At 39.5% G+C, this 27,955-nt stretch overlaps 2 protein-coding genes across 3 annotated transcripts in view; one reads left to right on the top strand and one right to left on the bottom strand.

The window, feature by feature from the left end:
* Positions 1-46: 46 nt before the first annotated feature.
* LOC146458711 (uncharacterized) lies at positions 47-25,275 on the bottom strand. Its single transcript, XM_085090403.1, has 18 exons — positions 25,133-25,275; positions 21,160-21,279; positions 19,538-19,804; positions 16,569-16,901; positions 16,325-16,428; positions 14,010-14,086; positions 13,229-13,371; positions 11,681-11,989; positions 11,423-11,559; positions 9,153-9,390; positions 8,733-8,843; positions 8,095-8,279; positions 7,355-7,477; positions 6,762-6,832; positions 5,948-5,988; positions 5,735-5,831; positions 5,391-5,490; positions 47-1,636 (listed from the first exon to the last, which is right to left on the bottom strand). Exons 2-18 carry the CDS (start codon positions 21,242-21,244, stop codon positions 1,406-1,408), a joined length of 2,652 nt encoding a protein of 883 aa, XP_084946529.1. The 5' UTR covers positions 21,245-21,279; positions 25,133-25,275; the 3' UTR covers positions 47-1,405.
* LOC146458710 (UDP-N-acetylglucosamine transporter SLC35D4 homolog) overlaps positions 25,228-27,955 on the top strand; it is a 17,570-nt gene continuing 14,842 nt past the window's right edge. Inside the window, exons 1-2 of one of the 2 annotated variants that reach the window (XM_085090413.1) lie at positions 25,228-25,365; positions 25,531-25,577. In XM_085090413.1, coding sequence (XP_084946539.1) covers positions 25,288-25,365; positions 25,531-25,577 — 125 coding nt within the window. In that variant the 5' untranslated portion in view covers positions 25,228-25,287. The remainder of the gene's footprint in view (positions 25,366-25,530; positions 25,578-27,955) is intronic. The other variant, XM_085090414.1, reaches the window with a different exon arrangement.

The raw sequence follows: 27,955 nt of genomic DNA, 5'->3' as shown, positions 1-27,955 counted from the left end.
GTCACAAGAAGCGGCTTGGACTGATCGCGGGGCTATGCCATTTAACTGCCGTTTTCATGTTTTAATACTCACAAATAAACTGTCAGTCGATCACTTTTTCTTAATAATCATAAAAATCACAATAAAAGAACATATTTAAACAGGATAAATGCCTCAGTTTAAAAAAAGAAACCTGCTGTCAATGCAGCTCCTGTCCAACTAAAAACTAAAAACTAACATTCAAAAGAATACAACAATATAAAACATAGAAATAAATAACAGTAGAAATTAAAACGCCTACACTACTGAATGATAAAAAATGATTAAAAAATGTTCAAATCTTATTAAAATATTAAAAATTGGAACAGTCATCAGGCGGCGCCACTTTGTTCTGTTTTAATATCACAGGCTCGTTTATTTACACAAAAGTAATTCTACGTTTGTTTTTCTTTACACTTCATATTTATCTCGGCAAAATATAGAAAAACAAAAACGTCCCAACTTTTAATTTTTTTTCCAAGACAGCTCTTCTCTAAAATATTCGGCTATGATATGAAGTCTACTCTAATTCTATGAATTCTCTATCTTTGAATACTCTTCGATATATGTTATCACAAATTGGACAATGCATGCTTTAAAAAGAAACTGATCTACTGAAATAAAAATACCTTCAAAATTTAATGGTTTTACTTCATCAAGTTTTATCTGTGAATAAAATATTAAGATGCAAAAAGTGTGAGCATACAAATGAAAGCTATTCTGTGGTGATGTTTATTATGCTGGACATTCTACCTATTCCGTCTGTTCTCTATAAGACAAAATCTGGGACTTTCGCCCAGTTCTCTGTAATAACTAAGAGATAAAATAAACATTACATTTCAACGATGAAATAGCAGCTGCAAATAAGCTGCCAAAAGAAAGGGTTTCTACAGTCTTGCTCTAAAGATCACCTTCTAAATTAAGAATTTTGGATCGAAAACAACCGAATATGGGATAATGAATATAGAAATTTTCATTGATGATTGTTTGCTGAACGACCTTAAGCAAGTAAACAATACAGCGAGCATATAAATGGCTGTAAAAAAAATTTAAAAGTTATTGGCAATGAATCGAAGGTTTATAAATCAGGTGAACCGCCTTCCGGTTTGCTGGTATATCGGATGGTGACGCCCTTGCCTTAAAGGTTGTCCCCAAAATTTCACAGTTGCAGGAACACTCCGCTTCTCGGCCAACGATCAATTTTTTTTGGACAATCCTTCCGCCTTGGGTATTATCTTCCAATATACCAGCCTCCAGAGGGCGTATCTCATGTCTATTGATTCCTAGAGTTATTGAACGTGGACCATTGTCAAGTGAACTCTTTCCATGGCGGACATCCTTGGTGCTAAGCTCTAGCAGTGGTTTCCGTCTTGGATTTGACTGCATCTCAAAAGCCAGTGTTACATGCATCTCTTTCATGAGTGTGCGGTGCAACCTGGCCGTTTGCAGTATCACCTCTGGGCTCGGTAACCAAGCCTGGTCGAGACTGCAGTGGATCATGGATACGCAGCTCTGAAGGCCAAAAATAGTCTTCAGGGATTTTATCAAACCGAACTTCGTCATAAGGAGTGTCATCATCAGCTTCTGCTGGAATGTCGTGTAAAATCTCAAGGTAATCCTGCAATAAAATCGTAAATAAATTACATGACACTTTTAATTCCCTTCGGTCCTAACCACCAGGGCCGGGTTGTTCGAAAGCCGAATAACGCTTATCTACGATTAAAAGTTAATCGAGGTTTTCATCTCGCTTTTAAAAAGTGGTTTTAAAGCCTAATTGCAAACTAAAGGTAACGAAAAGTCTAAGTCAAAACTGAGGGGCAAAATTCTTTTCGAAGAATATTTTTTGACAAGTAATTAAACTTGAATCAAAGTTCACGTTAACCCAGGATTAGCTTAATCGGGCTTTGAACAACTGGGCCCAGCCAGACAGAAGATACAAGTGGCGGATAAGGCAACAGGGAACTCTTACCACCTGTCGAGAACAAACACAAAACGAAAAATTGTTTCAAAAGCATCGCATTCCATAAAATGTGCAAACCACCGTGAAAGAAACAGCCGACGCTTTTCCGTTCTGGTGCTTTTATATCGTGTTCAATTGGAGCAGTATTTTATATTTAAAATACAAAAATTTGTGGAATTGACCAGCCGAAAAACGACCTTTGAAGAAGTCGGGGCTGAACCTGCAGTCGAAAACAACGGCACCGGCTGGTTTTGCTAGATTTCCAAGAGAGCGCTTTGTGTGCTAACTTGACATTGAATGGAGCCAGCAACGAAGTCGTTCACAATCACTGAGGATTGAACTTGCCGCTCGAGGGTAGGACAAGCTCTTTCTTCTCGTAGATAATTTCGACATCTCGGGGCATCATGGCTAGTTTGTTTCGTGAACGAAATTTTGCCTTCACGAGCGAGCTCGACCAGGTGAGCATCGAGAGCGTCATTCTTGCCGGTTTGAACGGTTGAACAATTTTAAGCCTTGTGTCAAGTTACAAATTAGAGGAAAGATTTTCGAACACCTTGCCGTCGAAAACGTTTACAGCGTATCAGGCGCGTAGCTAAGGTTTCGATAGGGGTGTTCGTTGAGCCCCAAATCTTGCTGAGCGCCGAAGGCACTCTTACTAGGGGGGTCCGGGGGCATGCTCGCCCGGAAATTTTTGAAAATCTAGGTTCCCAGAAACCTCATTTCCTGCATTTTGAGACCCATTTTAGGCAAATCACAATTTTGTTTTACAGCAGCTTTTTAAGCTACAGTCGAACCTGTATATAACGGCCACCCTCGGGACTTGAGTAACTGGCCGCTTAATACAGGTGGCCGCTTAATACAGGATTACTAAAAATACTCACTGGGCGTAGTCTAATGTCAATTTTAATGGCGTATCATACAAAAGCACTTCATGCAAGGAAACAATAGGGCAACACTCTTTCAAGTGATCAATACTTTAAACAAAGTTCAGTGCCAACTTGTAACTTAACGGTATAAAATACGTAACATTGTGTAAACGTATTATGCAATAAATTGTCCTCTACTCTCCTACGGTATACATTGCTCTATTTCTATGACTTACAGTTCACAACAAAATGTCTCATTCCGTCATTTCATAGTTGTTACGCTCAATGTTTAATGTCACATGGCTGAAGAACAAGTTAATTTAAGAGGAATTTCTTGGTAAAGAGTGAAGCATATTCAAAACAAACTTTTTTTAGCGTTTGTAATATGGTACTGTACTTCAGCACATTGCGGACATCTGAAAAGCGTTAACTATATTAAACGGCCGAGTATCAGCTTACAGTAGCTTTGTACATGTACATGTTATTTCTTTATAGTGATGCTGGATCGCATTTTAAACACAATAAAATACCGCATAAAATAACATATGGCTTAGTTTCCATTCAAGGGTGTCCGCTTAATACAGGTAAAAACAACAAAGAAATACAAACATAGGACTGCTACAGGGTGGCCGCAGCCGCTTAATAGAGGTGGCCGCCTAACACAGGTAACAAATACAGCGTTTGTATGAGCAAACAATCGGGACTTTGAAAACTGGCCGCTTAATAGAGGGTGGCCGCTTAATATAGGGCCGTTATATACAGGTTCGACTGTATATACATCATTTCGGCGGCATAATTGTTTCAACTTAAACAAGAAAGTTCAATGTACATTCCGCGCCCTGTCAAGTTCTGATAGCTATTCGATCTGCTGATAGTCATACACCAAGCTGGCAAACTACATCATTCTTGGGTGTGGGCCTTCGAACAAATTGACTATCTCGTGAAGATTGACAGGCATATCATATTTGATATGCATTAGAGCCAGGGCGGGCAGCCTACTCTCTCTCATGGTACACCTCATGTAGTTGTTCAACCTCCTCATTGCGCTTATGGAACGTTCACATTCACAAGTGAATGTTCTCAGGCGAACTTGTACGTAATTGCGCGTGAAACTCAACAAGGCTTGAACTATTGAAGTGAATCTCCTTTCAGAACAATGCCGCATTCAGAGAACAAAACGTATCGCAAAGCATGCTTTTCTATGGCTTTTTCGGGCGGATGCGGTTTTACCGCGAAATGAAACGTCATTGAAATTAATCTCCAAGGGTTCTTGACAATTTTTATTTTTACTGTGGATAAGACATAAGGCCTAAAGAACGGGTTTATATCTCTATTTTTCTTTGGTTGATGTATTTCGACGACAGGAACTTTATCTAAAAGTTTTTCTTCGGCCATTATTAATCGTTCGTTCGAACCCCTCGAACCCCCCCTCCCACGCGCCTGCGTATGAAGTTGATTTTTTGGTGTTTTCTGGTACCGCTTTATTGACCAGTAGGTTTCGTTCTTCTTCTGTCACAAAAGCGAACCGTTCCCCCATCTTGCCAGTAATTTTAATTGCAAACTTGAAGCCTTGAAATCTTGGAAATTGAGGAAGATCACTCGGGCAATATCACGCGAAATATTCAGTCACGTGACGCGTTTAGACCAATTGGGATACAGGATCGCTACTTTCGCGGTTTCTCTATTCCTCAGTTGTTTCATTGTAAACATTCAACATTCCCATTCATAATTTCGTCGACAGTTTCCTTACTCTGCACACGGAAAACAACTAGCAAAAAGGGAAACCGCAAAACAAGCGATGCTGTATTGACGTCACAGCCGTACTATCTTTAGATTCTAGTAGGAGGACGACTACGAATACGAGACTTGACTTCAAGTTTTTAGAGAAGTACTAAGAAGAGATATATCCCAGAAAGCTTCATTTTACTCTTTGTGAGCAACGAACTTGATGCAGTTGTTTTGAATAATGAGAGCTAAGCCCTCTCGTAATTCCTTAAAGACGACATCACCTACTTTTCGAGGACTTGTTTTCGTCACTACGGCGTTCTCATAAAAGTTCTTAGTAAAGTGACGACGACTATCTCGTTTTCCCGCCAAAATGACACCAGCGCCCTCCCGCGCGCTCTTTGCCTATTTGAAAAACTAGTAGTCGTACTCGTACTGAAATCTAAAGGTCTCTAACCTCTGGTCTTGCACGGTACAGTGGAACCTCGATTTTACGATATCATATCGTTAAATCGCGATATCGTTGTAAACGAACTCTTGATTTATAAATAACATTTGCCGGGACACAGAATGTTGATCGTTAGATCGACGATCGTAAAATCGGGGTCCCACTGTATTGTACTCAACTGGAAGCGAAATTTCGCGTTTTTGAAGATCTGAAACCCGAGAGCAAGAAAAATTGGTACGGAAAATGTTTTCCGATTTTTATATGCACTGTCATATACACTTTCTCGTTGTCTGTTGACACTTTGACACACTGTATACAATAGCATTTTGTTCTTGAATGCATGAAAAAGCAACGCTTGGTTACATGTACTTACCGCTTCCGCAGTCATCAAACTGTCTATCACATGAACAAGTTCCTCAAATGTCAGTCTTTGTTGTGGGTTTGCGTGCCAGCATTTCAGCATTATGTCATAGCTGAAAAAATATGCATGAAGGAATCTGTGTTACTCAATGAGTAAGAATCTACCGTCTTTGTATTTGTTGGTAAAACATTCAACCTCACAGTGTAACTCTTCACCCAGCTGCTTCTAGGTAACAGTAAATTGTTGGTGACACATGAAAAAAATGTATGTTGGGTAAGTATACAATGGATAGCATACACGATGACTGAGTAAGGCTACACAGGAACCAATCACTAGACTTATCGTGGTCGACTTACAGTTCATTGGTACACCCATCAGGTTTCGGAAGTCTTTCCCCTCTTTTCAATGCCTCGACAATTTCATGTCCTCCAAGTGCAGCGTATGGAACTTGCCCTAATGATGAAGGTATAACGACAAAAACATCACATTAAAACAAGAACGAGCGTTCAGTAGGATAGTCCTGCATTGCTTTGCCTGCATTGTAAGGCTGTAGAAATAACCATTCTTACCTCCAGTTTCTATTTCCCACAAAACGACACCAAACGACCATCTACAACGATAAGAAGTAACAATGGTCAAACACAGGATAACTGATTAACTATCAATTTGAAAACCTGACCTCGTGCTGCCGTTAATGGGATCTGTTATGACGGCATAAGGACTTTAGATACTCTTACTCCTTTTTGCCCTTTTTACCGATAACAGCACATTTCCCTTGGTGCGGAAATGCCTAAGACCTGTTAAAAAAGAAACTTGTTGCCATAAAACCGATTATTATATAGACAGGAGTGTTTTACTGGAAAATACACTACACGTAAAATTTATAAAACACCCGGGACCCGGGTGGCGTATTTTCCATATCCTCACTAGTGAGGATGTTGATGACGTCATTTCCTGACGTCATTTCCATATCATTTGTTTGTGCAAACAGTCAGTGAAAAATGGCGAAAGATAGATTTGTCGATATAATAAAAGGAAAAGTACACGGCCGCTTGAAGATATGAATTTTATTTTCTCGTGGTAACAACAATATTTTACTACTCGAAAATAAAATTCACATCTTCGCGCCGCCGTGTAGTATCATCTATGTTCAACACTTCAATCTCAAGCCTACACCTATGAGTCTTCCACTTTATGTCGATGCATCTTTCTATTTTATAATGTTCTGATCTTTCATTATCAGTAAAGTTTCTAATTAGACAGATTTATGATGTAAACCACTAGGCCAAACTTCTCCTCTTCATCTCGTACCCAGATCTTCTCAATCTTTGAAATACAAAATATCTGGGTACGAGATCACTTCTCTTCTCTTATTTTACTCACACGTCACTCTCTGAGGTATATGAGTAATCCTGCAGTGATTCCAGAGCCATCCATCTGACTGGTAATTTACCCTGAAAATTTGAACATCTACCATTATTAACAAGTAATTTCTCACTGAAGCTGTTATTAGTTATAGCGTGACTCTTCTGTATCTCAGTGCTAAGGGCCACATCAAAGCTCATTAAAGATGACATCAAGTTTTCACTGCATTTCATGTATTTTTCACAGTAATTCGACCTGTGAGCACATATCTTAACTTAACTTTTTCTTCATTCTAAGCCACTACACCTAAATACTTCCAAATTAACATAAATGCGGTTTGATTCATTATTTGAACCATGTAAGATTTGACAATAGGAACAAATGTTGAACACATTCAAACATTTCGAAAAGGGAATAATAAAAACAAAATAAAAAATATGGAACGAACACCAAATAAAAGGGAACAATTAAGTCAAGTCAACAAATAAAACGGGCAATAAAATAGTGATATGAATAAAAAAGGTAGTACTGTACAAAATGAAAAAAGAACTAGTGTATTGCAAAATGGAACATGAATACAGTTCGTGAAACAAGGGAAAGATACCTCTTACCCCGGATGTAGTTTCGTAAGCTCCACTTTCGTAAATGTCACGTGCCAGTCCAAAGTCCCCCACCATGGGAATTAATTTTTTCCCCAACAAAACGTTCCTGCAGGCCAGATCACGATGAACGCACTACAAATGGAAGGTACAGGACCACTTAGTAAAATGTCGACTTCCTTACGAAAACATGTCAACTTTAGCGTGTTGGCGAATTAACGCGATTTGTTGGCTCCGTCTTCTGATCCTAATTTTGTGTCACTACATCATACAGTTAGCAATTCCTTTCTATCTAAATTTAATTGCAAAGTTATCTCAGATGACACAGTTAGCTTTTCTATGTACTTTTGAACTCGACCGGGTAGAATTTCGTTGAAAATGCCGTTTCAACCGTACTCAAGAAGTGGACCGAAAGTGTTTTTTGGGGCAAAGCGCTCCTTATTACAACAATTTTATGGCCACCACACAACATGCACTTCTCAAGCTCTCAGGGAATGTTGAAATCAGCCCTGGGCCATCAAATGGAGCAAATCAAGCAGCACAGAAGTTATCTGCGACGGCTGTGGCAAGGATCTTCGAAAGAACCAAGATGGCGTCCGCTGTATGGGAGACTGCGCTAGGATTTCTAGCGCCAAGTTCGCTGGTATGTTGGCAAAAGACCTACAAGAATACCAATCCTTCACAAATGCTTGGTACTGGATTACGTGGTGTCTCTTTGTTCAAATAAGATAACACTTCGTTGGCTTTCTTACCTTGACTTTTGCCAGATGATTCATTCCTTTAGCGATTCCATGTGCTAGTTGCAGTATTTCGATGTTCGAGATTGCCGATGACTCGCCCGTCATGGTATTGATGTAGTCTGGCTGCTTTTTGTGCGTCCGGATATAATCCAACAGCGACCCATTCTCAGCAAATTTTACCACAACCCAGAGGGGACCTAACAAAGAAGGTAAAGTAAAATCTGTCCTGCTTTTGTTAAGTCGAGTAGCTTTTCACAATGAAGATGAACTGCAGTTTTCGTAGGCCGACAATGCCACAGGCTCTGAGAACATTAGTACCTGCTAGTTAATCCCAGGATTTAAAAATGCCCCCTGTTTTTCCTTCGGTTAGGTTTACCCCGGTGAAAATGAAATATTTAAACTCTTGGCTAGGTTTTCCACGAAGACCCTGGAGAAGTGTATCTGTTTGTTCTTAACAATGTCCAATCTGGACTTTTCTTCTCTTTCCGGGATGTAATTGTCTTACCAAAAGATTAATACACAATCTTTCGCCTTCTGCTGAATTATATGACAAGTTTGCCTTAAATTTCATTTTCAGAGACCACGATTCGTCTGGGAGGACTGAGATAAGACTCAAGGAAGAAAATATCCAACAGAACTCAATAACTCACCATCTTCAGAGCATGCGCCAATCAAGCTTACAATATTAGGATGGTTGCCGACCGAGGCCATGATGTTGAGCTCGTTGTACAAGTCTCTTAATTCATTTTCAGTGCCGTGTCCTGGAAGAGATCATCATCATTCTCATCACGGTCATCGTCACCGTCAACAACAAACAACAAACTCAATTAAAAATGTAACCTATTCCATTAAAGAAATGGGTCAAGGCCATGTACCATTTCATGGGTATGTGTTTCAACCTATGAAGCTTAAAAAAGGAACGTGCATTGTATGACTTTCAGCGTTATACTTAGAAACTGCAGTCAAAGGTTGGTTACAGTAGTTCTTTGCTTTCCATTGGGTTTTAAGCTGTTAGTTTACAAACAAATCTCTGGTTTATTACGGTGCATTCAATGACTTTCTTCACTTACTTTTAAGCATCTTGACAGCACATTCAATTACTTTGTTGTTGCGCATCAGGTATCCTTTCCTCACCAGGCCAAACGCACCAGCGCCCAGTTCCTCCGCAAGTTTGAGCAATCCCCGTGGGATTTCTGGCCACTTTCGGACGAAATCAGTTTCAGACAGGGCAACAATCCGATCGCCTCTAGCTAGGTAAATGTTATCATCACTGTCTTGGGGACCATATGTTCTCCTGTCTCTTTGCAACTGCAAAAACGAGCGATGGGAGACATAGGGTTCGAGTACTCTCTAGCATTTTATCGACATTTGAATAACATTAACATTTTCTCGTCTGATATGTTGTTCTGTATCTTTGATTTCCACCTCTTCTTCTGACTTTAATCCACGTTTCTCTCCGATTCAACAGCTCCTCAGCCGCCGCCATTGTGTTTTTCCGTCTACGCTGGCCACTGAAACCCCAAACAATTGCGGCGTTTCAGTGTGGAACTAAGTCATTTTGCAGCGTAGAACTGGGACTAAGTACTGAAAATTTTCAAACGGGGCGGTTGAGGAGCGGTTGAATCGGAGAATAAAGCCCCATTTACACTACAGAAAATTTTTGGCACGGCTCGGATAAAAATGGCACGCGTACCCAAAAAAAAGGTTCGGCTCGGGTAAATATTGTAGTGTAAATGATTTTGCCGTACCAAATTTTATCCCTGCCGACCCAAAATTTCACCCGTGCTCGGCCCTTCTGAAAAGGTAGTCCGAGCACGGGTGAAATTGGTACGCGTTCCCAAAAACTCGACCCGGCTCGGACGAAATGTGTAGTGTAAACGATTGACCGTGCCAAACCAATTTTTTTCCTGACGAGCCTTCGTAACTGTGGTCAGCACCATCTGTTGAAGCATGTGTAGTAATTCCATTCAACATGGCGGAATCGGCGCGCCCTGCAACAAGCAAGTCACCAAGAAAATCTCACGGTCACTCTAAGAAAGGAAATGAAGTAAAGGAATACACTCCTTGTCCCTGAATACTGTTTCTAGCAACTCAAATCAGTGACCATTACAAGCCAGCATTGCTGCTATGACAATGAACATATTTGTATCTTCACGCCTTTTCTATTTAGTATTATTCTGGAAAGAAGAACAGGAAGAGACTAATTTTCGACGTCCCTGCGACAAGATGTGTAGCCTTTTTAGAAGTAGACACTCCAAATACTTCTCACCCGCCATGTTTGAATGAAAGAAGCCATTGGCCGCATGCGCCCTAAGGAATAATCGCGTACGCTACCCAAGATGTTGAGCCTTTTTCCCGTACCAAAACATTTTCTCACGCCGCTTAGCACGGCAGAAAAAAAGACATGTAAACAGGACATCAGTGCTATAGTTTTTGGTACGTGTACCATTTTTACCCGAGCCGTGCCAAAAATTTCCTGTAGTGTAAATGGGGCTTAAGAGGGATTAAAGGAAGAAGAAGAGGGGGACATCAAACACACAGGACAAGAAATCAGACGGTAAGATGATAATTTTATTTAAATGTCTATAAAATGCTGCTTTTGTTGGAAACTACTCTGCTCGAGTACTCGAACCCTATGAAAGTTTGCTTAGGACTATCGTATGTGGCTTCTATAGCGCGCTGCTCGCGTCATTCAACAGGGCCTGCCTGAACGATTGTCGTAAGGTTTGAAAACATGTTTCAAACTCCTACGACATTCTACATGTCGCGTATGACGAAAGTAGTTAACTAGTTAAGCGTAGTCAAAAGAAACATCATAGAAACAGAGGCCTCACTAGCCTCCACCTCGTGCAACTCGTACCAGGTCTACCCCGGAGTGATCCGCCATATTTGCATTCATCAGAAACGTTGTAACGTCTAAGTCGGCCTAAAATGTACTCGAGTGATTTACGAAATAATCTTATCCTTTTATAACAACAATGAATGAAGACTGGCAAGAAGGCATGTGAGAGACAGCTCTCGGAATTCAGAATTCTCTTTCGCCAGTTTCCACGAAGGGCGTTCTACTGAAAGTACTAACACAGCTCCAGAGACCTGCTCTGAATCACTTATAAAAAAAACATGCATATATAGTTAGTATACAAAGGACCAATGAATAGCGTTTTCTGCACGCTCTGATTGGCTTCTTCAAGTCAAGCCTAGTAACACTGGTGTAATGTGATCTTGTATTCTGTGATGAAGTCGTTGTTTATATTACACCGCCATCATTTGCAGTGTCTTTAGTTCTAATATAATTTAATGACATCACAAAATATTACAAACCAATACGAAAATCACTTACTTCGTCCATAGTAAGCCTCCTCTCATTCTTAACAGGTCTGGGTATTTTTCTGAACTTGATGACAAGGAGCACAAGAACAACGATTATAATCGCAATCAGAGGGATTACTACCGCCAGTACTATTGTCAGCGTATGATCTGTCAAAAATAATTCAAAGACAGCTAGCTTAAGCTCATACTTCTATGCACCACTTGTTTCCACAAAATAGACGCCTAATCTAAAACAGTGAGTTTGTTGCTCATGGAACGATCAATTTACCTTTAGTGGTTGTGAATTCCAGCTTTGTTTCTCTTGTCTTTTGAGAGTTTTTTCGATGGGACTTAACTTTTACCACGTATGCAGTATCCGGTTTCAGCCCGGTCATCTTCAGTTCGGTGAATTTAGCATCAAGAGTTTTTTCAGTTTGGAAAGCGGCATTGTTGTCGAGCAGAGGTTTCTTCTCCACACTATAAAAACTTAGCTCGTACACATCAGCGTAAGGTGGTGTGTCCCACCTAATGACAACTTCTTTAGGTTTTATTGAGTTCTCGTCCACCCTACGATTCGCGGGGGCAGGGGGTGCCAGATCTGAAATGGAAACAGGGCAAGGTTACTTACAGAAATACCTATGCCTTATTAAAGAGTACTTTTAATCTGAGCTTTATTTCGTCGCTCAAATTAACAAAAACCAGTAAACTAATTTAATTCGAGGGCTGCAACTTTGCCAGAAAGCATATTAATGCTATCGCTTTTAATTTAATTTAATTTAATTTTTTTTTGAGTCAATGGGTCGACAGGGATAATTAACAGGGTGGGTTAGGTAAAGGTGGATGAAGTCAGCCGCAGCTTAACCAAGAAGCAATTAACACTATCACTACTCCCCCTGGGATGCTAGTTCATCCCTACTGTTTGTCGCCAGTACCCATTTACACTACTTGGAAGAGAAGAGACAATGTAGGCCAGTTATTTTAACAGTCTAACTTAGGCCGCAGCTTAAGACAATCAGTGGGCCTCCAAATCTGTTTATAAGTGGTTTATTCCAAGGAGATAAATAGTTTTCTAGTCTAGGATACAAGCCTTCTTGTTACCGTCAGCAGCAGACAATGTTCAGATATTACCGTCGGCAAAATTGAAAATTGTTTAGACTTAATAACTGACCCTTCATTTTTGTTTTGACATTTCGTCTACACTAAAATCTCATTTTTCGTTCAAGAAAACCGGGTTGTCAGGACTAGAAAAACGTATAAACGTATAAAATAACCATTTTTTAGGGCGTTTTGGAAGGACAAAAGAGAAAAAGAAGATTTCTTTTTTTTAATTAGTATGTACGGGGCCTTCGGATAACATATTTGGATTGAACGCAACAAAGTAAAAGAACACGAAAAAGCAAAAACAACAAAAACACTTATTTACACGCGATAAGCAAGATAGCTGTTGTGGTCGTGTCATACTGAAAATTAAAATTACAATAGAGGCTGTTCGAACGTAAAATCGTCTGGTACGTGAGACAATTAGACTACGTTCAAAGTTATTTTCACTTTTTTGCCGCCCTATAATTATTACTCTAGTAGTTTCATAGAAAGCCCGGGATAGCAAGGTACCACGGTATGATCAGTCCTAGGTTGAGTTAAGGTAACACACATCTTTTGTGTAAGATTATAGTGGTTTGTCTTTTGAACAAGTCCTGAATGGGGCTGGGCTCCATGTAACAGTTACGTATAAACAAAAAGAAGTATTTTCAAGTAGGTATGCCTTAGAGACCATTAACTATATGCATTTACTTATACTGGGAATGAACAAATGATAACCGTCCGTTCCAGAACTTACCCTTGATAATGACGTTCTTTAAGCTCAGTAAACCGATGGCTTTTGAATCTGCAATCTTCTTGATTACCTCCTCAATACTATCGGTAGCATCCCCTTTAGTTACAGCGGCAGTAAGAGACAATACCATAGCTACAGTATTTGAACTAATAAAAGAGAGAAGAACAAACAAACCATAATTTAGACCATGATGCATAATGCCGACAACAACATGCTTTGTTCACCACCCTGTAACAGAGAACTAATTCGAACTAGTTCTAATTACTTGCCATTGGGACATCTTAAGCATCCACATGAGATCAAATTCAGGCTCTGTATTAGAAGAACAAACGACCTACAATTCTCACTATCATACCCAGAACCCGGAAATGACTAAGGGTGCTCTTGGGCTGGACTTCAGAGGAAACTCACTCGGAAAAAATAGAGGGTTTCAAGCGACTGAATCCTAAACTTTGTGTGGAACCAGTTTATGTAGTAGTCCCAAGAAACAGGAAGAGAAGAGGAGAATCGAAGTGTGTGAGGAGAATTCAGAGCTCCGCTGGCTTTGACGCACGCCCGATTCCTCTCTTCCCTACCCTTTGTCACGCACGCCACAGACTATGCCCTCCCCACGCACTTCACGCGCGCACCCGATTCCCCTTGTCCCTTCCCTTTGTAGAACCTATCACGCAGGTTATTGTAGCATTTTGTCGAAATACAGAGGATTTCTCCCTTTTAGCAGGCTATAGGTACTTTATGTTCTCTTTTCTACAACACACAACTAGGTCAATATTATCTTACTTACTTAACCGCTACGATAGCACAAATATTATCCGGCGGGCAAATAATTGACACATCCTGAAGGCCAGAGACATTCACGGCCTAAAATAATAAGAGAGATCTGATGATAAACTGAGGTCAGATAACTAGCATCTAAATTTATAGGCTAGTAAATGTAAAGGGAAAGGAGGGATTTGTGGGTCAGTATAATATCTACCTTATTTTCTGTAAATAAACATGTTGTTGTTATTGTTGAAAGGACATATGCCTACATATTACTCGACTAAGGCAGTCAGAGGGCCAACAATTACCAACCAATCCGATCGTTCTGTTGCCGGTCCAATCTTTTCTAAGTACCGTGGTGGAGCGGGTATTGTCCCGAATGATCCCGCGCTTGGGTCTCGCTTTCAACTTGAAATCAAGATGGCGGACGATGGGTTGACCACTTAGCAAAAATCAGCTGGACAAGTTTTTGTCAGACGTAGCTTCTGCTGCTGGCCCTCAGCCAGGCAAAAGAAAAAAACTGTCAAATCATTCAGTGAGGAAAACCAGCATCGCTACATTGCTTGACGCCAATTTTCCCAAAAACTACGTAATACAGTTAAGCACAAAAATAATATATATTTAGCCAAGCCTAATAGCGGAGCTGCAAAATTCCTTTTTTTTTTTAATAGCATTTATATAAGTCCCTCATCGCAAGTTAAAGAGTAATTAATAGTTATGCATGTGCAAAAAATGAGCATTATATATTATTTTTACACTATATTGCCAATTAATGTATTTTTTTTGTGGCATTTTATATTGATTTGCAAGACAATAGATAAAAGGTAAATTGTGCCAGTTTGGATAAAACTGCTTGGCTAGAGAAAATTGCAATCATGGAATAGATGGACCCCAGATATATTAGTGACAAGAATGTACGAATAACGTGAAATTGTTAGACTTCTACTGAAAAAGTCGCATGAGGCTAACCCTTGACCAAAAAGAGTCCAATGTCCCAGAAAGTAACCCCCAAAGGTCCCATTGAAAACAAAGTCCCTGTTACGATTGTTTGACATAAAAATGAGAACTCTGCTTTTAGCTTGTTGTCAACTCCCTGAAAAAGTGGTCCTTACCAAAATATCTCACCAAAAAAATGTCACAAAGTTTCTTGCCTAAAAAAGCACTAATTTTAAACTTAAGAAAGTTCTTTGTAGACATTCCTGCCACTAACATACGTAACACACCTGAGTACGCCCTTTCCCCACCGGGAGATGGAGAGGTGAAAAGCTTGGGACAAGAAAATTGAAGCAAAGAGCTCCAGTCTTGCTCATCAACACTAATGCAGAAGAAAACTTATATCAAACAGCATAACACCGTGAGGCAGAAACGAAAGGAGAAATTCAATAAATTTTCAAAATGATGCAGAAGAGAAACTGTAAATATTTGTTAAGAAAACTATTCATTTCAAGTTTATTTTCGTCTTAATATGCATTACAGCCGTAAAACTATACGCTATTTATTACAAACAGGTTATCATGGCTTATTGAGCGACAAAACTTAATCTTTATAAGCTTATCAACATTCCGTGGTTGTGGTTTTATTCGCTAACAAACCGCTCTCAAATCCGTTTGGTAAAACATGTGATACACTGTATCTAAAAACTAACAACAATTGTAAGAGAAGCAGCGAGCAAAACAATCTTGCAAACCACTTTCTCCGAGAAACAGGCAACAACACTGACACGACCACCACTGCCGAATGGTAGCCGCGAAAAATTAGCCTCGTTTTGGTTCCAATAATTTTGTCAAGGTTCTCGTTATCAACTTTCCTTGTTTGTTTCCAAGCTACCACAAATGGAAAAATTACATCTATTCCAGCCACGAATGAGCCAGAGTGGAGGGAAACCGTCGATGCCATGAGCAAGAGGATACATTCAAACCTCATTTATGAGTTTACTTTTATTTTTAATTTGTTTAGTCGCTGAACAGGAAACATTCAACGGATTTGTATAAGTGGATATCCTACAACAATGCCCCTTTGAAATGCTTTTACTAAAATATCTACAACCCGCGATATAGCAGTCCAAAAATTCCGAGCAATCTGGTCATATAACCGATGACGTCACCATGGAAACAAGGAAACAATGTTATGGAAGGTACTTTAAATAAACATCTTTGAAAATGAGTGATGACCTGGGTCGAGAGTAATTGCCCGAGTGATTGTGGGATTGTTTGGGGGGACGATAATAATAGCCAACGCGCCCCAAACCTTCCCACAATCGCTTGGGTAGCTACTCTAGACCCAGGCCATCACTCTTTTCAAAGTGGGCTGTAGGTGGCGTGGGACTTATTTCCATACCTTAAATTGTTTATGAAGGAACTCCCCAAGTGTTCCGTTTTGATTGTGCTCGTTCAGGATGTTAGTCCAATCAAATGTTATACTGAAATTTACAGTCACGTACTCTGTAAAAAACAGAACACAAAAACAACAATATTTCGTCAGTGTTAATTTACCAAAAATAATGATTGGTACTCAATACTCGCCTGGCATAAAGAAAGAACAGACAAGCACAAGGAAGGAGAAACTGTCAAACTACACCCACCTGTGAGAACAGTCAAGTAAACGTCAACCTTAGCCACTCCCAGACGATTAAACGCTGTACACTGATATTGCACCGTGCTGTCTGAGTGTATAACTTGCGGAATGACCAGAGACCCATTAGAAGTTACTTTCAGCTCTCGTTGGACTAAGCTGCCGCCGACAACATCGTTGAAATAAACTTTCTCTCCTCCTTCCGTGACATTTTCGGGTATAGAAAGGTGGGTAACTGTCCAGTATACAGACGGTGTGGGGAATCCCCTATAATCACAAGGAAACCAGGCATCCTGCCTAGCAATGACGTATATGCGTGGTTGGTGTTCGATTGAGGGAGGAACTACGAACAAAAAACGCACTGAGATCAACAACGCTGAAAACAGCAGTCTTCGTAGGGAGACCGCGGTCAAATGTAGAAAAAGACCATTAACGACAAGGTTTTTGCTTTCAGAGCTAGGTTTTTAGTGAGTCTATCAGTTAACTAAATCATTTAACGATTTACTGAAAACGTCCAAGATTTTTTGAAGTGAAGTTTACTGTTTGAATGTGTGACATCCAGAAAAAAAATTCAGCTAATGGTTTTTTCGTACATCGTAAAATCAAAATCAATCCGCCTTTAGTTTTTAAAGTAAAACTCTCACCTTTAACGGACTTTTCTTATGTTTTGTCGCGGTTAACAGACAAACTGGCTTCTGAGGACCCACTAGGTCTCTTTGAGAAGTTTTCGGGGGCTTTTTTTTTTCTTGAAAGACAGTTCAAGTTCTCATAAAGAACTGATAGGAAAAAACGATAAATTGGTCACCCCATTAACTTCCTCAAGCCAAGAACAGCAACTAGTGGTCATAGTTACAACCTGCGGCCCGGCGGCAACAATAAAAATAATGTTTACGCTGATAGGAGTTGTTGCCGGACCCAGCATTCAGGTTCCATTATTTCATTCGCTAGTAAATATGTGAATAGTTATTTAAGATATTTTTATTGTTCCTATAGTAGTAGTAGTTTAGTTATAAATTGATTGTAAATTTATAGCCCTTTAACTCAGTTTATTCTGCAATGTGGCAAATAAACGGTATATTTATTTATTTATTTATTTATTTTTAAAATGAATGTTCTGAGATGTGGAGCCTTTTTTTAGCCTATCCTATATCCGATTATATTTGCAGTATAGTGTTTAAAGCTGTGTAATTCAGAATGATTTCAAATGTTAATAGGAAAATAGGCTTCCTTGGTGAAATTTGCGCGGCACACTTGACGCTTTGCTGCAAATTTTATGCGCTAATACATCTATTTCTGCGGTAATCTTAATGCCACACTCAGGAATAAATCCTGCAGTTATAATTTCACAAACGAACGAATGAACCAGACGACGAGAACAATATTTTTTATTGTTGATGTATCTCTTTCATGTCCAGTTGTCTTCGTTTCCCTGGTTCATAAAAGACTGTTCGCGAGCCCTGCAGTATAATATTTATATTTTTTAAAGGATTTCGCGCTTAACACTTAAAAGTAACTACACTTCAAGGCAATTGTAAGATGGGGGAACGGTCGGCTCAAGGAACGATAGATTCGAGTATAAGATTCTTGAGTTTCTTGATCACGAGATAGAAACGGATAAAAAAAGGGATTAAAACGGGAACGAATAACACAAGGGTTAGAGGAATAAACACCTAGGCCGGGTTATTTGAAAGCCAATTAACGTTAATCTACGATTTAAAGTTAATCGAGGTTTTCATCTTGCTCTTTAAAAGTGATTTCAAAGCCCAATTTCAAGCTCAAGGTACAGAAAAGTCTAAGTCAAAACTGAGGGCCAAAACTCTTTTGGAAGAATCTTTATTGATTAGTAATTAAACTCGAATCAAAGCTCACGTAAATCCAGGATTAGCTTAATCGGGCTTCGAACAACTGGGCCCTGAACTACAACTAGAGGACTTCGGGGATTTCAGTGTTGTTGAGGACTTGCTCTTGCTCAGAACAGCAAGTACTCAACTGAACTAACTAAGCCAAAACGAGGCTAATTTATAGTTTCCAGGAATTTAAAGGCACAAAATATAAACCATGAAAGGCTAGGGTGTGAATCTGTAACCCACTAATACAGGATTCATCTAAAGGAACTAGGTGTTTGCATGACTCCTATGCAATAGCATTTGGCTACAAGAAATACCTGGGAATAGTTAAACAAACTAAGGTGTGTACGCAAACCAGAAAATTCAAGAAAATAAATAAACGATGATTAATATTGATGCAAAATCATTTGGATTTGATATTAAGATTGGCTGAATGTGACCAGCTGGTCACACAATACCCGCTTGGTCTCAAGTAAACAGATAAGACAATAGACAGCTTAAGCATCACGTTTACGGCAAACGGCAGAAATGACCACGTGATCATGTTTATCCTTCATTTGCCGCTCGCTGTTTTCAGTTTCTCAGAAAAAATTGAGTGTTTTTGCGATAGAATTAAAGGCCAGAATTATCTTGTACTACTTTCATCTACGTACTCATATTTTCAAGAAAACATAAACGCGAATCTCACGTTTGCCGTAAACGTGATGCTTAAGCTCTCTAATAACATGAAATCAAAGCGCTCTGTGAGCGGACTCGTGAATATGTCTAAAGTTATTCGTTTAACGTGCAATAGAACATATTCGTATTCTCGGTATTGAACTGGATCGAGCTTGCAATGGAGGCTCTTGCGGGGGAATATATTAGAAACTATTTGCATGTGAAAAGATTTCCCCGCATAAGCCTCGTGTGCAAGCTAGTTCCAGTTCAATACCGAGAATACGAATACGGTCTATTAAATTTCACTCGCACTATTCCTTTCGATACGCGAAGCGACGCAAAGCTGGAATGCCAATCGACAAAACATTGCGACTCAAAACAGAGCGTTTCCAAGTTTTTGAAAGTGTTTTCACGGCGATTTTAAGACGTTTAAATAACTCGTGAAAGGATGTGATAGCCATTCCAGGCGACTTACCACATTTAGTCACAAGATCTAGTGTGCTGTAGTTGCCTGGTCCAACTGTTGAATTTGCGGCTACTTTCACTGTGTAGTTACGGCATTGGTCCAAAGACGAGGTATTAATAGATGACGTAATATTATCAACTCCAATACGTCTCAATACCGCGGCTTCTTTCAGAATAATGACGTCGTACCCACTGACTTTCTCACTAGGGGAGGCTGCATCCCAGCTAACACTTAGAGTGCTGGCGTTCACAAAACCTGCGGATAAGCCAGTGATGGCTAAAGAAGAAAATGAGAATAAGGGAAGCAATCCAAAGATTACGTTTTGGACTTGCACTAGTCGGCCAGCAAATAATCCTAATATACTTAGGATACATCTTAACTAAGGAAGGCTTCGTGAATCTGTTCCCTGAATGATAGAGTCAACTCTCGTTCGCCAATTACTATATTGTTCTTGTGTTGACCACCGTAATTGTTTTCCCAAAAAATAGCTGTTTTAATAGAACTTCGAATTAACAGCTTACCAGTTTGACCGGTTAGACGAAAGGTTTAAAATAAAATAATGAATAAATTAAAGATCCACGATGTAGATACAACGAAAGCAGCCTGTTTATTTAACATTACAAAAATGAGAGAAATAAATGCGAGGTTCTTTGCGGGCGAATATTATCCATGCGGTATTTTTTTCTGGATGGATCCTATTGCCTGAAAGTGCCTCTCGGCCGATAAAATCTATCAAGTCATGTTATCAGCAGCGCTATAATCGCTGATAGACGTAATTAAATTTGGTTTTTGTTGTTGCAGTCATTTAAGTACAGTTCCAGAGCTAACTTGAGTTTGTTTTATTGACCGCAACAAATTATTTTTATGGGACGAAGTTGTTCATCGCAAGCCGAATCCCCACAACTGGAGGATGGGGAGACTGACTTTAGTCTGGATCCTATACTGTCTCCAGCTTGGAAGGCGCTGCCAAGGATATAATTCCACACACTCAGTCACGTCAAGGCAGCAGTCTCAGTGATTGCACTTCAAGGTGCGTCATCATCAGTTATCAGGCAGGAGAATTATTGGTGTTAAATTAATACTTCTAGTACCCAGGTCAATTCATCACAGTTGATGCCACGGAATCAGGAGGAAACGAAACAGTCAAATTTTCACGGTCTCAACTTACAGCTGTTCGTTTCTTAACTCTGAATCTGACAGCTTCAACCAAACCATTACATCAACTGTAACATTCTTTGCCGTGTTAGCTAAGGATTTCATTATCCATTTAAGTTCAATTTTCTCCAATCCAATCAGTATCACATAAAAATGACATATTTAAAAATGTCCGAAGACAGTATTATGGAAAGGAGTATGGAAAGGTGTATTGATGGAGCCCAGGTACAATTTTCACTTCACTCTTAACTATTGACCGTTTTGTCAATGGAGAAGGATAAATGGTCTAGAAGACTAAAAAGTGTAAAAAAACAAAGAAACATGCAACGACAACAAAATAATTGGAATCTGTTTCCCTACTGAAATCGCGTTTGTCCCATCCTCACACTGAGACAACATGGCCTTGTTCACACACTTCAGGCTATTTTGGTTTGCAAAAAACGAGAAACGGATTCAGTTTAAACATGAGGACTCACCTTGTGAATGAGTTTTCTGAGTAACCAGAAACAACAAACCCAGGAAGATCAACAAATGAAACGGCTCCAGAACACGTGACTTCATGTTCCCTGTGGATCAGTTAGTGTGGTGCATCACAGCTAATAAGAAGAAAGGTAAAAAGGGTCTGAGATGATCAACCATTGGAGGAAATACAGCAGTACATAGCCACAGGGTTAAAAATAAAAGCAATACTATTACGTAAGAAAATGATACAACGCTCGTTTGAGACGACTTGCCACTAACAAGTACGATAAGCGCAAATAGAAGCGCGAACACGAGAATCTACGTCAAGTGCCTCGTTCATGTATGACTAGCCGAATGGCCGGTGATACCGACTGTTAGTTTAGTGAGAAAATCTGACCAACAGTGACCCATTGTTTAGCAAATCAACATTCGACCGTCCAGTAAACGTTCAAACACATTGGACTTTCATCATATACCCCCCCCCCCCCCCCCGCCACGATTTACAGACTCTCAATACATTGTCAGCTATTTACTTTGAAAAGTGGGACTACGGTAAAAATAAATTCGACTCTGTGATAAGGACGGTGCCTACAATTGTTACTGCGCATACGTTCTGCGCATCTCGAGATAAGCGGGTTTCCTATGGGTGGTGCCTAAAAAATACAGGGATATTTTTGCGCGGTTTAAAACTATGCAGAGAAAGCAGAACTTAGCAAGTGTTTTTGGTATCCAAAAAGAAAATTGGGGGTAACCATGCATTTTTCAGAGACAATTCAATTTGGAAAAAAAACGCCATACATTGCTTTGCATTTTACTGCTTTTCAGAACAATTGTTGCTTAATTATCTCTAAAAAATGCGTGGCTACCCCTTATTTTCTTTTTGGATTACAATATCCCTTGCTAAGATCTGCTTTTCCCGCAGAGTCATAAACCACGCAAAAGTACTGGTATTAGCAGGCGCCGTCCTTAAGTTAAGACGTTCAGTTATAATGAATTTCCTCGGCGTCCATTAGACTGTTAACAGTTTATTATCATAATGTAACTCTCCAAATTTTCACGACCCGACGGTGAATGGTCGTATAAAAGGTGTTTCATGTTTGTTCCACGTATCTGTGTATCTGCGCGCTCGCGCTTCGGTGAAACCTTTTTATTTAGTTCACATTAAACACTAACGAGCGTGCGCTCGCGAATACATTCCTTGTAAAACGCTTCAGAGCGTTTCCGATGAGTTCAAAAGGTCCAAAAGGAAACGATTTAATTACGTGGCAATACGAGAGGGAGAGGGGAGCTTCCAGAGACGGGGTACGAAGAAAGTGAAACGAGTGATAAACCTCTTTGGTCGGAAGGAAGGGAGGGTCATGAGAGGGTAGAGGGGAGATTTAATTATGGACAAGAGATACATTGTGTTTTCTATGAAATGAGAAAAAGAAACGATTATTTTTGACCATATAGTCTAATTCTATTGATGGGGTAGAGGACATAATCCGATATGATGAGAACCAGTGACCAGTAAAAAGTTTAAAATGTCGCTTTGTCGTATATAAACAAAGATGTGTCAACACTAGACAGACAACGCAACCTTCAAAATTGCACGATCTCGGCTAAAGTTGGTTGGTAGGTTGATTGATTGATTGATTGATTGATTGATTGATTGATTGATTGATTGATTGATTGATTGATTGATTGATTGATTGATTGATTGATTGATTGATTTGACGTGTTCCTGATGACTTTACGGTTTTCTGGCGTTCGGAAATTTAACTAACAAAGGGGGAAATTAAACTCAAATGTGCAACTTGCTTGCGGGAAAGAGCAGTCACCCTCTTGAGGTACGGGATCAAACCACGAACTGGTGCAATGATGGTAATGAGAGAAACTTGACTTGGGTCCAACAGCGTTTATTTCTTGAAGTCGTACAACTTCTCAGAGAAGTAATCATGGGTGTAATCGTACAGGTTGTTGCAGATGTAATCGAAAAACAGTACAAACTGACTACGCTATATATGATTCGTACAGCTATTCAACTAAAAGAAATACAAAGAAGTGCATACACAGTTTGTTTGATCTTAGCGAAAGTAAACCAAAAAATATATTTTTAACTCCAGAAGCTATTGTTGTTACGGCTATTTTTAAAAGTAACCTAAATTGAAAATTTCCTAAAACGATAAATTACAAGAGCAGCCAGCAGAGTCGGCAAAGGTTCTTGAAGCACGTACAAGCAAAGTATGAATAGAATTGCAAGGTCAGCGAACGGCTGTTGAAGCACGTACAATCGCTGTTTAATTACAGAGTTTACCACCTTTAACAAAAACTGCATATTTAGAATTCTACGAATCAGCAAAACCATTCATACTTTAATCTGGATCTGGTTATTCCGCTGAAGAGAGCAAACGCCGAAAAGCAAATTAACAGCTATTGATGTGCGAAGATTTGACCAAAAATAACTCAGAATGTATTGAATTCAAGCGAAAAGTGTCTAATTGAATAGACACCGTGCAGTTTAAAGAAAACTAATAAGACAGATAGATTAACCTAAGTACAGTAATTATTTGGCGAAATGGTATTTTTAGAAACGATCACAAGGAATATTTGCGCAGTAACTCAATGTTCCGGAAAGCGCTTAAAATACTGAGTTCGTTGTGCCGACGACGAGAACAAGTACTGTTGGCACAAAGCATGGAACTGAAAGAAATTAATTGACAGGATCCTTTTCGGGTGAATGCAGCTGAATGTAAACATAATGAAGCCACTTATTCCCTTTAAAACTAAATGCTACGCTAAGCAACAATAAAAAGCTAAATCCTTGTGCAAAGCTGGATACAAACAACACAAATTCTTGAACCTAAGTTACCACTTTAACCTCCTCAATCAGACAAAACACTAGTAACTTGTTATCACTGCTAAGCTCTCCTAACGGATGAGCGGCGTTATCTCTTGTACCACAAAACCCTTTCAGGGGCCGGTGAAACAACAGCCTAAGTGAACAGGTGAAACAAAATCAGCTTTCCCCACCCCACCCCAACTCCTTGCACTTTCTCTTTCCGTCTTCTCTTCCCCCTGTGGGTAGATTTGCAACAGAATGCCGAAAGTCGAACGTCGCATTTAACGGAATCTACAGCAGTTTAGAGCCAAGCAACGAACGATATTAATTACTCTAAGCACTCTCCTGTACTATTTAGGGTTATTAAAGCGTAGAAGGTCAGCTTTTAGTTGTTGTTATGACAGGTATTTGGCGTTATGTGACATTTGTATAGGACTTCTATGACCTTCTATGGATTCGGCATTCGGCGTTATCCCTGCCGGACCTGCCGCTATCCCTCAGTTGGTAGCCTTTTCACAGACTGTGTTGGCGTTCGTTCTTTTGCCCTACGGAACAGTTGTTCCTCTCATAATCCTAGCAACAACGTAAAATAAATTCCTGCACATCATTTGATGATAATTGATATTGTCGAAGTGTTCGTCACATCACTAGTGGCTCAGCTTTTAAGAGCTTGATATTGCTGGTATTAACGTTCTTTGAATTCTAAAGCTCCAAATGATACTGCTACAAACTCTTTTCACAACAAGTTTTGTATTGCATCAAAGAAGGCCGAAAGGAAAGAAAACAATTGGTTTCAACATATTCATGCGAATGTTTATACAAGTTTTATTTAAGCTTATTTTATTTTTGCGTCGTCCAGACATCAATATTATAATCTTATAATTATCAATCTGATTTATGTGTGCATTCCCGATCAATTACCTTGATCAACGAGCACATAATTGCAAAATGGATAGAAGTTGTGCAATTGTTGTATCTAATACTTACTCGTCAGTTCTTGGCAGCTATACAGTACATAAAACGTAACAGCATAACATGATTACTAAACAGTTAATGAACCACGAAACTTCGTTTCAGTTACACCGTCAGTCACAAAGCTCGAGCTTACTTTACTAGGTCCGAAAGAAAGAGTGTAAAAGTCTTAATCTTTATGATAAAGAACTCACCAGTTGACAACGATTCAACGAGGCTTTCGTGTCCGCTTGTGCTTTGACGCGTTTCTGCTTCCTGTGTTCCTGTCCAAGGGATCTTAAGGCGGAAACTGGAACTGGCAACTAACTGAGGCCGCCATTTGTTGTGGGCAGCGGATCTCCTAAAAATAATGTCACCAACATGGCGGAAGCAATTTCTTTTGGTTGGTTTCTGTTTTCTTGCTGTCGCAACAACCTTTGTGAACAAGGTATTCTGTTGTTTTTCTTTTTTCAAATTATTATTCATCTTTCTCTTTCGTTTTAGCAATGTTGAAATTTTATCCCCGCATCGCAATCCCGTTCGCAACCGTGGAGTGTGGACACGGGTAGATATTTTATGAGTTTCTCACTGCAGTTATGTTTTAATTCGCCAGCATGTTCTTTCCAATTTGAGATTTACCTATCCCACAATTTTTCAAAGGTATGCTACCTTACGTTCCTTCACTTTTCTATTTTCTCTTCTATTTGGTTCAGTAAAGTATAACTTATCTGTTGGCAATCTCGTACCCAGAGTCCTCAGGCTTTTTGGTCAGCAGGTGGGCGCCAGGAGAGACTGTAACGACTATAACTGTAACGACTTGCGTTGCTTTACTGAGAAATCCTGCGCTAATAAAATTCCAGTTCCCCAGAGGCTCTCCAGGCGACTAACCGCTGGCCAAAGAGCCTGAGGACTCTGGGTACAAGATTGGTCTGTTGGCTTAACAATCAACTGATTGCCTACTTTTGTTGGTATCCGGTCGTTTCGCACCCACGGACAGTTCGTACTCAGACGATTCATACCCAATCTCTTTTGGTTTGTACCCAAGCCTCTGCTCGATTCGTACCTTGGTCAACAATCATAAGAAAAAAGCATTTTGAGAATGAAGTTGTGCCAAAAATCAAGCGAAGTTACCCTAGCCTGATGTTAGCTGTTTGTCCGCCATGATTGATAAGCGCATTTTGACAATGAAAATCGGCTTTTAGCACGCGCAACACAAGCTACACAAATTCTGCCTGGATCGGCTAGTTGATTGTTGCATATGATAGTTATTAAGGACGGTGCGTACTATTGTTACTGCGCATACGTTCTGCGCCTCTCGAGATACTCGGGTTTCCTATGGGTAGTACGTGCTGACTAATACGGGGATATCTTTGCGCGGTTTAAAACTATGCGGAGAAAGCAGAACTCAGCAAGTGCTCTTGGTATCCAAAAAGGAAATTGGGGGTAACCATGCATTTTTCAGAGATAATTAAGCTTCTATTTAGGAAATACTGCCATACATTGCTTTATATTTCGGCACTTTTTGGAAATATTGTTGCTTAATTATCTCTGAAAAATGCGTGGTTACCCCCGATTTTCTTTTTGGATTTCAATAGCCCTTGCTAAGATCTGCTTTTCCTGCATAGTCATAAACCACACAAAAATACTTCTGTATTAGTAGGCACCGTCCTTAAAAGATCAAAAGAAAAATAACAAAAGATACAAGTAAAAGCCTTTTGGTTATTTTAGAATAAAGCATTTTAAGAAAGAAGTCAAGCAAGTTTACCCTTGATCCTCTGATCGATGTACAGTACTGTCCGGTGTACTGTTTGTCTGCCATGATTGATTAGAGTAAACCATTTTGTGTAAGTGCTACATGAAGTACGTCACACAAATTTTCCAGACCCCACAATGTTTTGGTTCCATACCACATAAGCAAGACTCATTCAAAACAGATAACCCGTTAATGGCCTCTATTTATAGTGGACATTGCTTGACACAATACTCAACATGAACAACATACTGTTTGATACAAAACAACTTGATAATAGGATGGGTACGAAACGACTAAATTGTCTGGGTACGAATCATCTGAGTTGGGTACAAATCGTCTGTGGGTACGAAACGACTGGTAAGCCTTTTGTTACTGCGTATAACATGTTCTGTTCATGTTGAAATAGTGTGCTTTCCCATGGGTGGTGTCTACTAATACAGGGATATTTTTGCACTGTTTAAAACTATACAGAGAAAGCAGAACTTACTATAGCAAGTGCTCTTGGTGTCCAAAAAAAATTGGGGGTAACCAAATTTGGGGTAGCTTCAATTTGGAAAAAAGGCCATACACTGCTTTGTATTTAACTATTTTTTAGAATAATTGTTGCTTAATTATCTCTAAAAAAAAAATTGCATGGTTACCCCCAATTTTCTTTTTGGATTCCAATAGCCCTTGTTAACATCTGCTTTCCATGCAAAAATACTAGGCACTATCCTGTATAACTACATGGAAACTTAACATAAATAGACTTCTAAGTGGAATTAAATCCTGGATTAAGATACCAGTTGATGGATGGCTGCAAACAAATAAAGAACAATAGAGTGTGTGCATGGCGGCCATGTTGGAGGACTAAAACAATAGAAGATATTTGCATAAAAATAGAATATATTTCCCAAAGGAAAATCATTGTATTGTTTCGGTCCTCCAACATGGCCGTCGTGCACACACTCTATAGAGTGCATGTAAACAATACGTTGCAAAACCTTATGGGGTTGTTGGTAAATTCAGTATCCAAATCTCACCACCTCCTTGATTCTCCAGGTAAGGGATTAATAACCCAGGGGATGCGATTGAGTTATTCATAATTTAAGCTAAGCTATTAGGTTATTGCAAAACAAATACTTGGCATGGCAGGAAACATTTAAGAAAATTTAAAATTTTAAAATTCTAGTTGATGTCATTAGGCTAGAAAGAATTTGTGATTTATTTACTTCAGTAGCTGTGAGTTGCTCTTCTAAAGGATGATTGTGGTTCTGAAGTGGCCTTGAGGAATCCGCAAGGAATT

Source organism: Pavona decussata, unplaced genomic scaffold, assembly GCF_977016875.1.
Source record: "Pavona decussata unplaced genomic scaffold, jaPavDecu1.1 SCAFFOLD_232, whole genome shotgun sequence".
Classification (NCBI taxonomy): domain Eukaryota; kingdom Metazoa; phylum Cnidaria; class Anthozoa; order Scleractinia; family Agariciidae; genus Pavona; species Pavona decussata.
Note: the sequence above shows the minus strand (reverse complement) of the source record. Positions and strands in the feature narration are given on the sequence as shown.

What these genes read in the sequence shown, in the direction of transcription:
- LOC146458711 (XM_085090403.1), bottom strand. Translation starts at nt 21,244, where the DNA reads ATGAAGTCACGTGTTCTGGAGCCGTTTCATTTGTTGATCTTCCTGGGT. An exon ending in GGAATTCACAACCACTAAAG is followed by an intron (nt 11,560 to 11,680) that starts GTAAATTGATCG and finishes TATTTTTGACAG; the next exon opens with ATCATACGCTGACAATAGTA. An exon ending in GGAGGCTTACTATGGACGAA is followed by an intron (nt 9,391 to 11,422) that starts GTAAGTGATTTT and finishes TCGTTTTTGCAG; the next exon opens with TTGCAAAGAGACAGGAGAAC.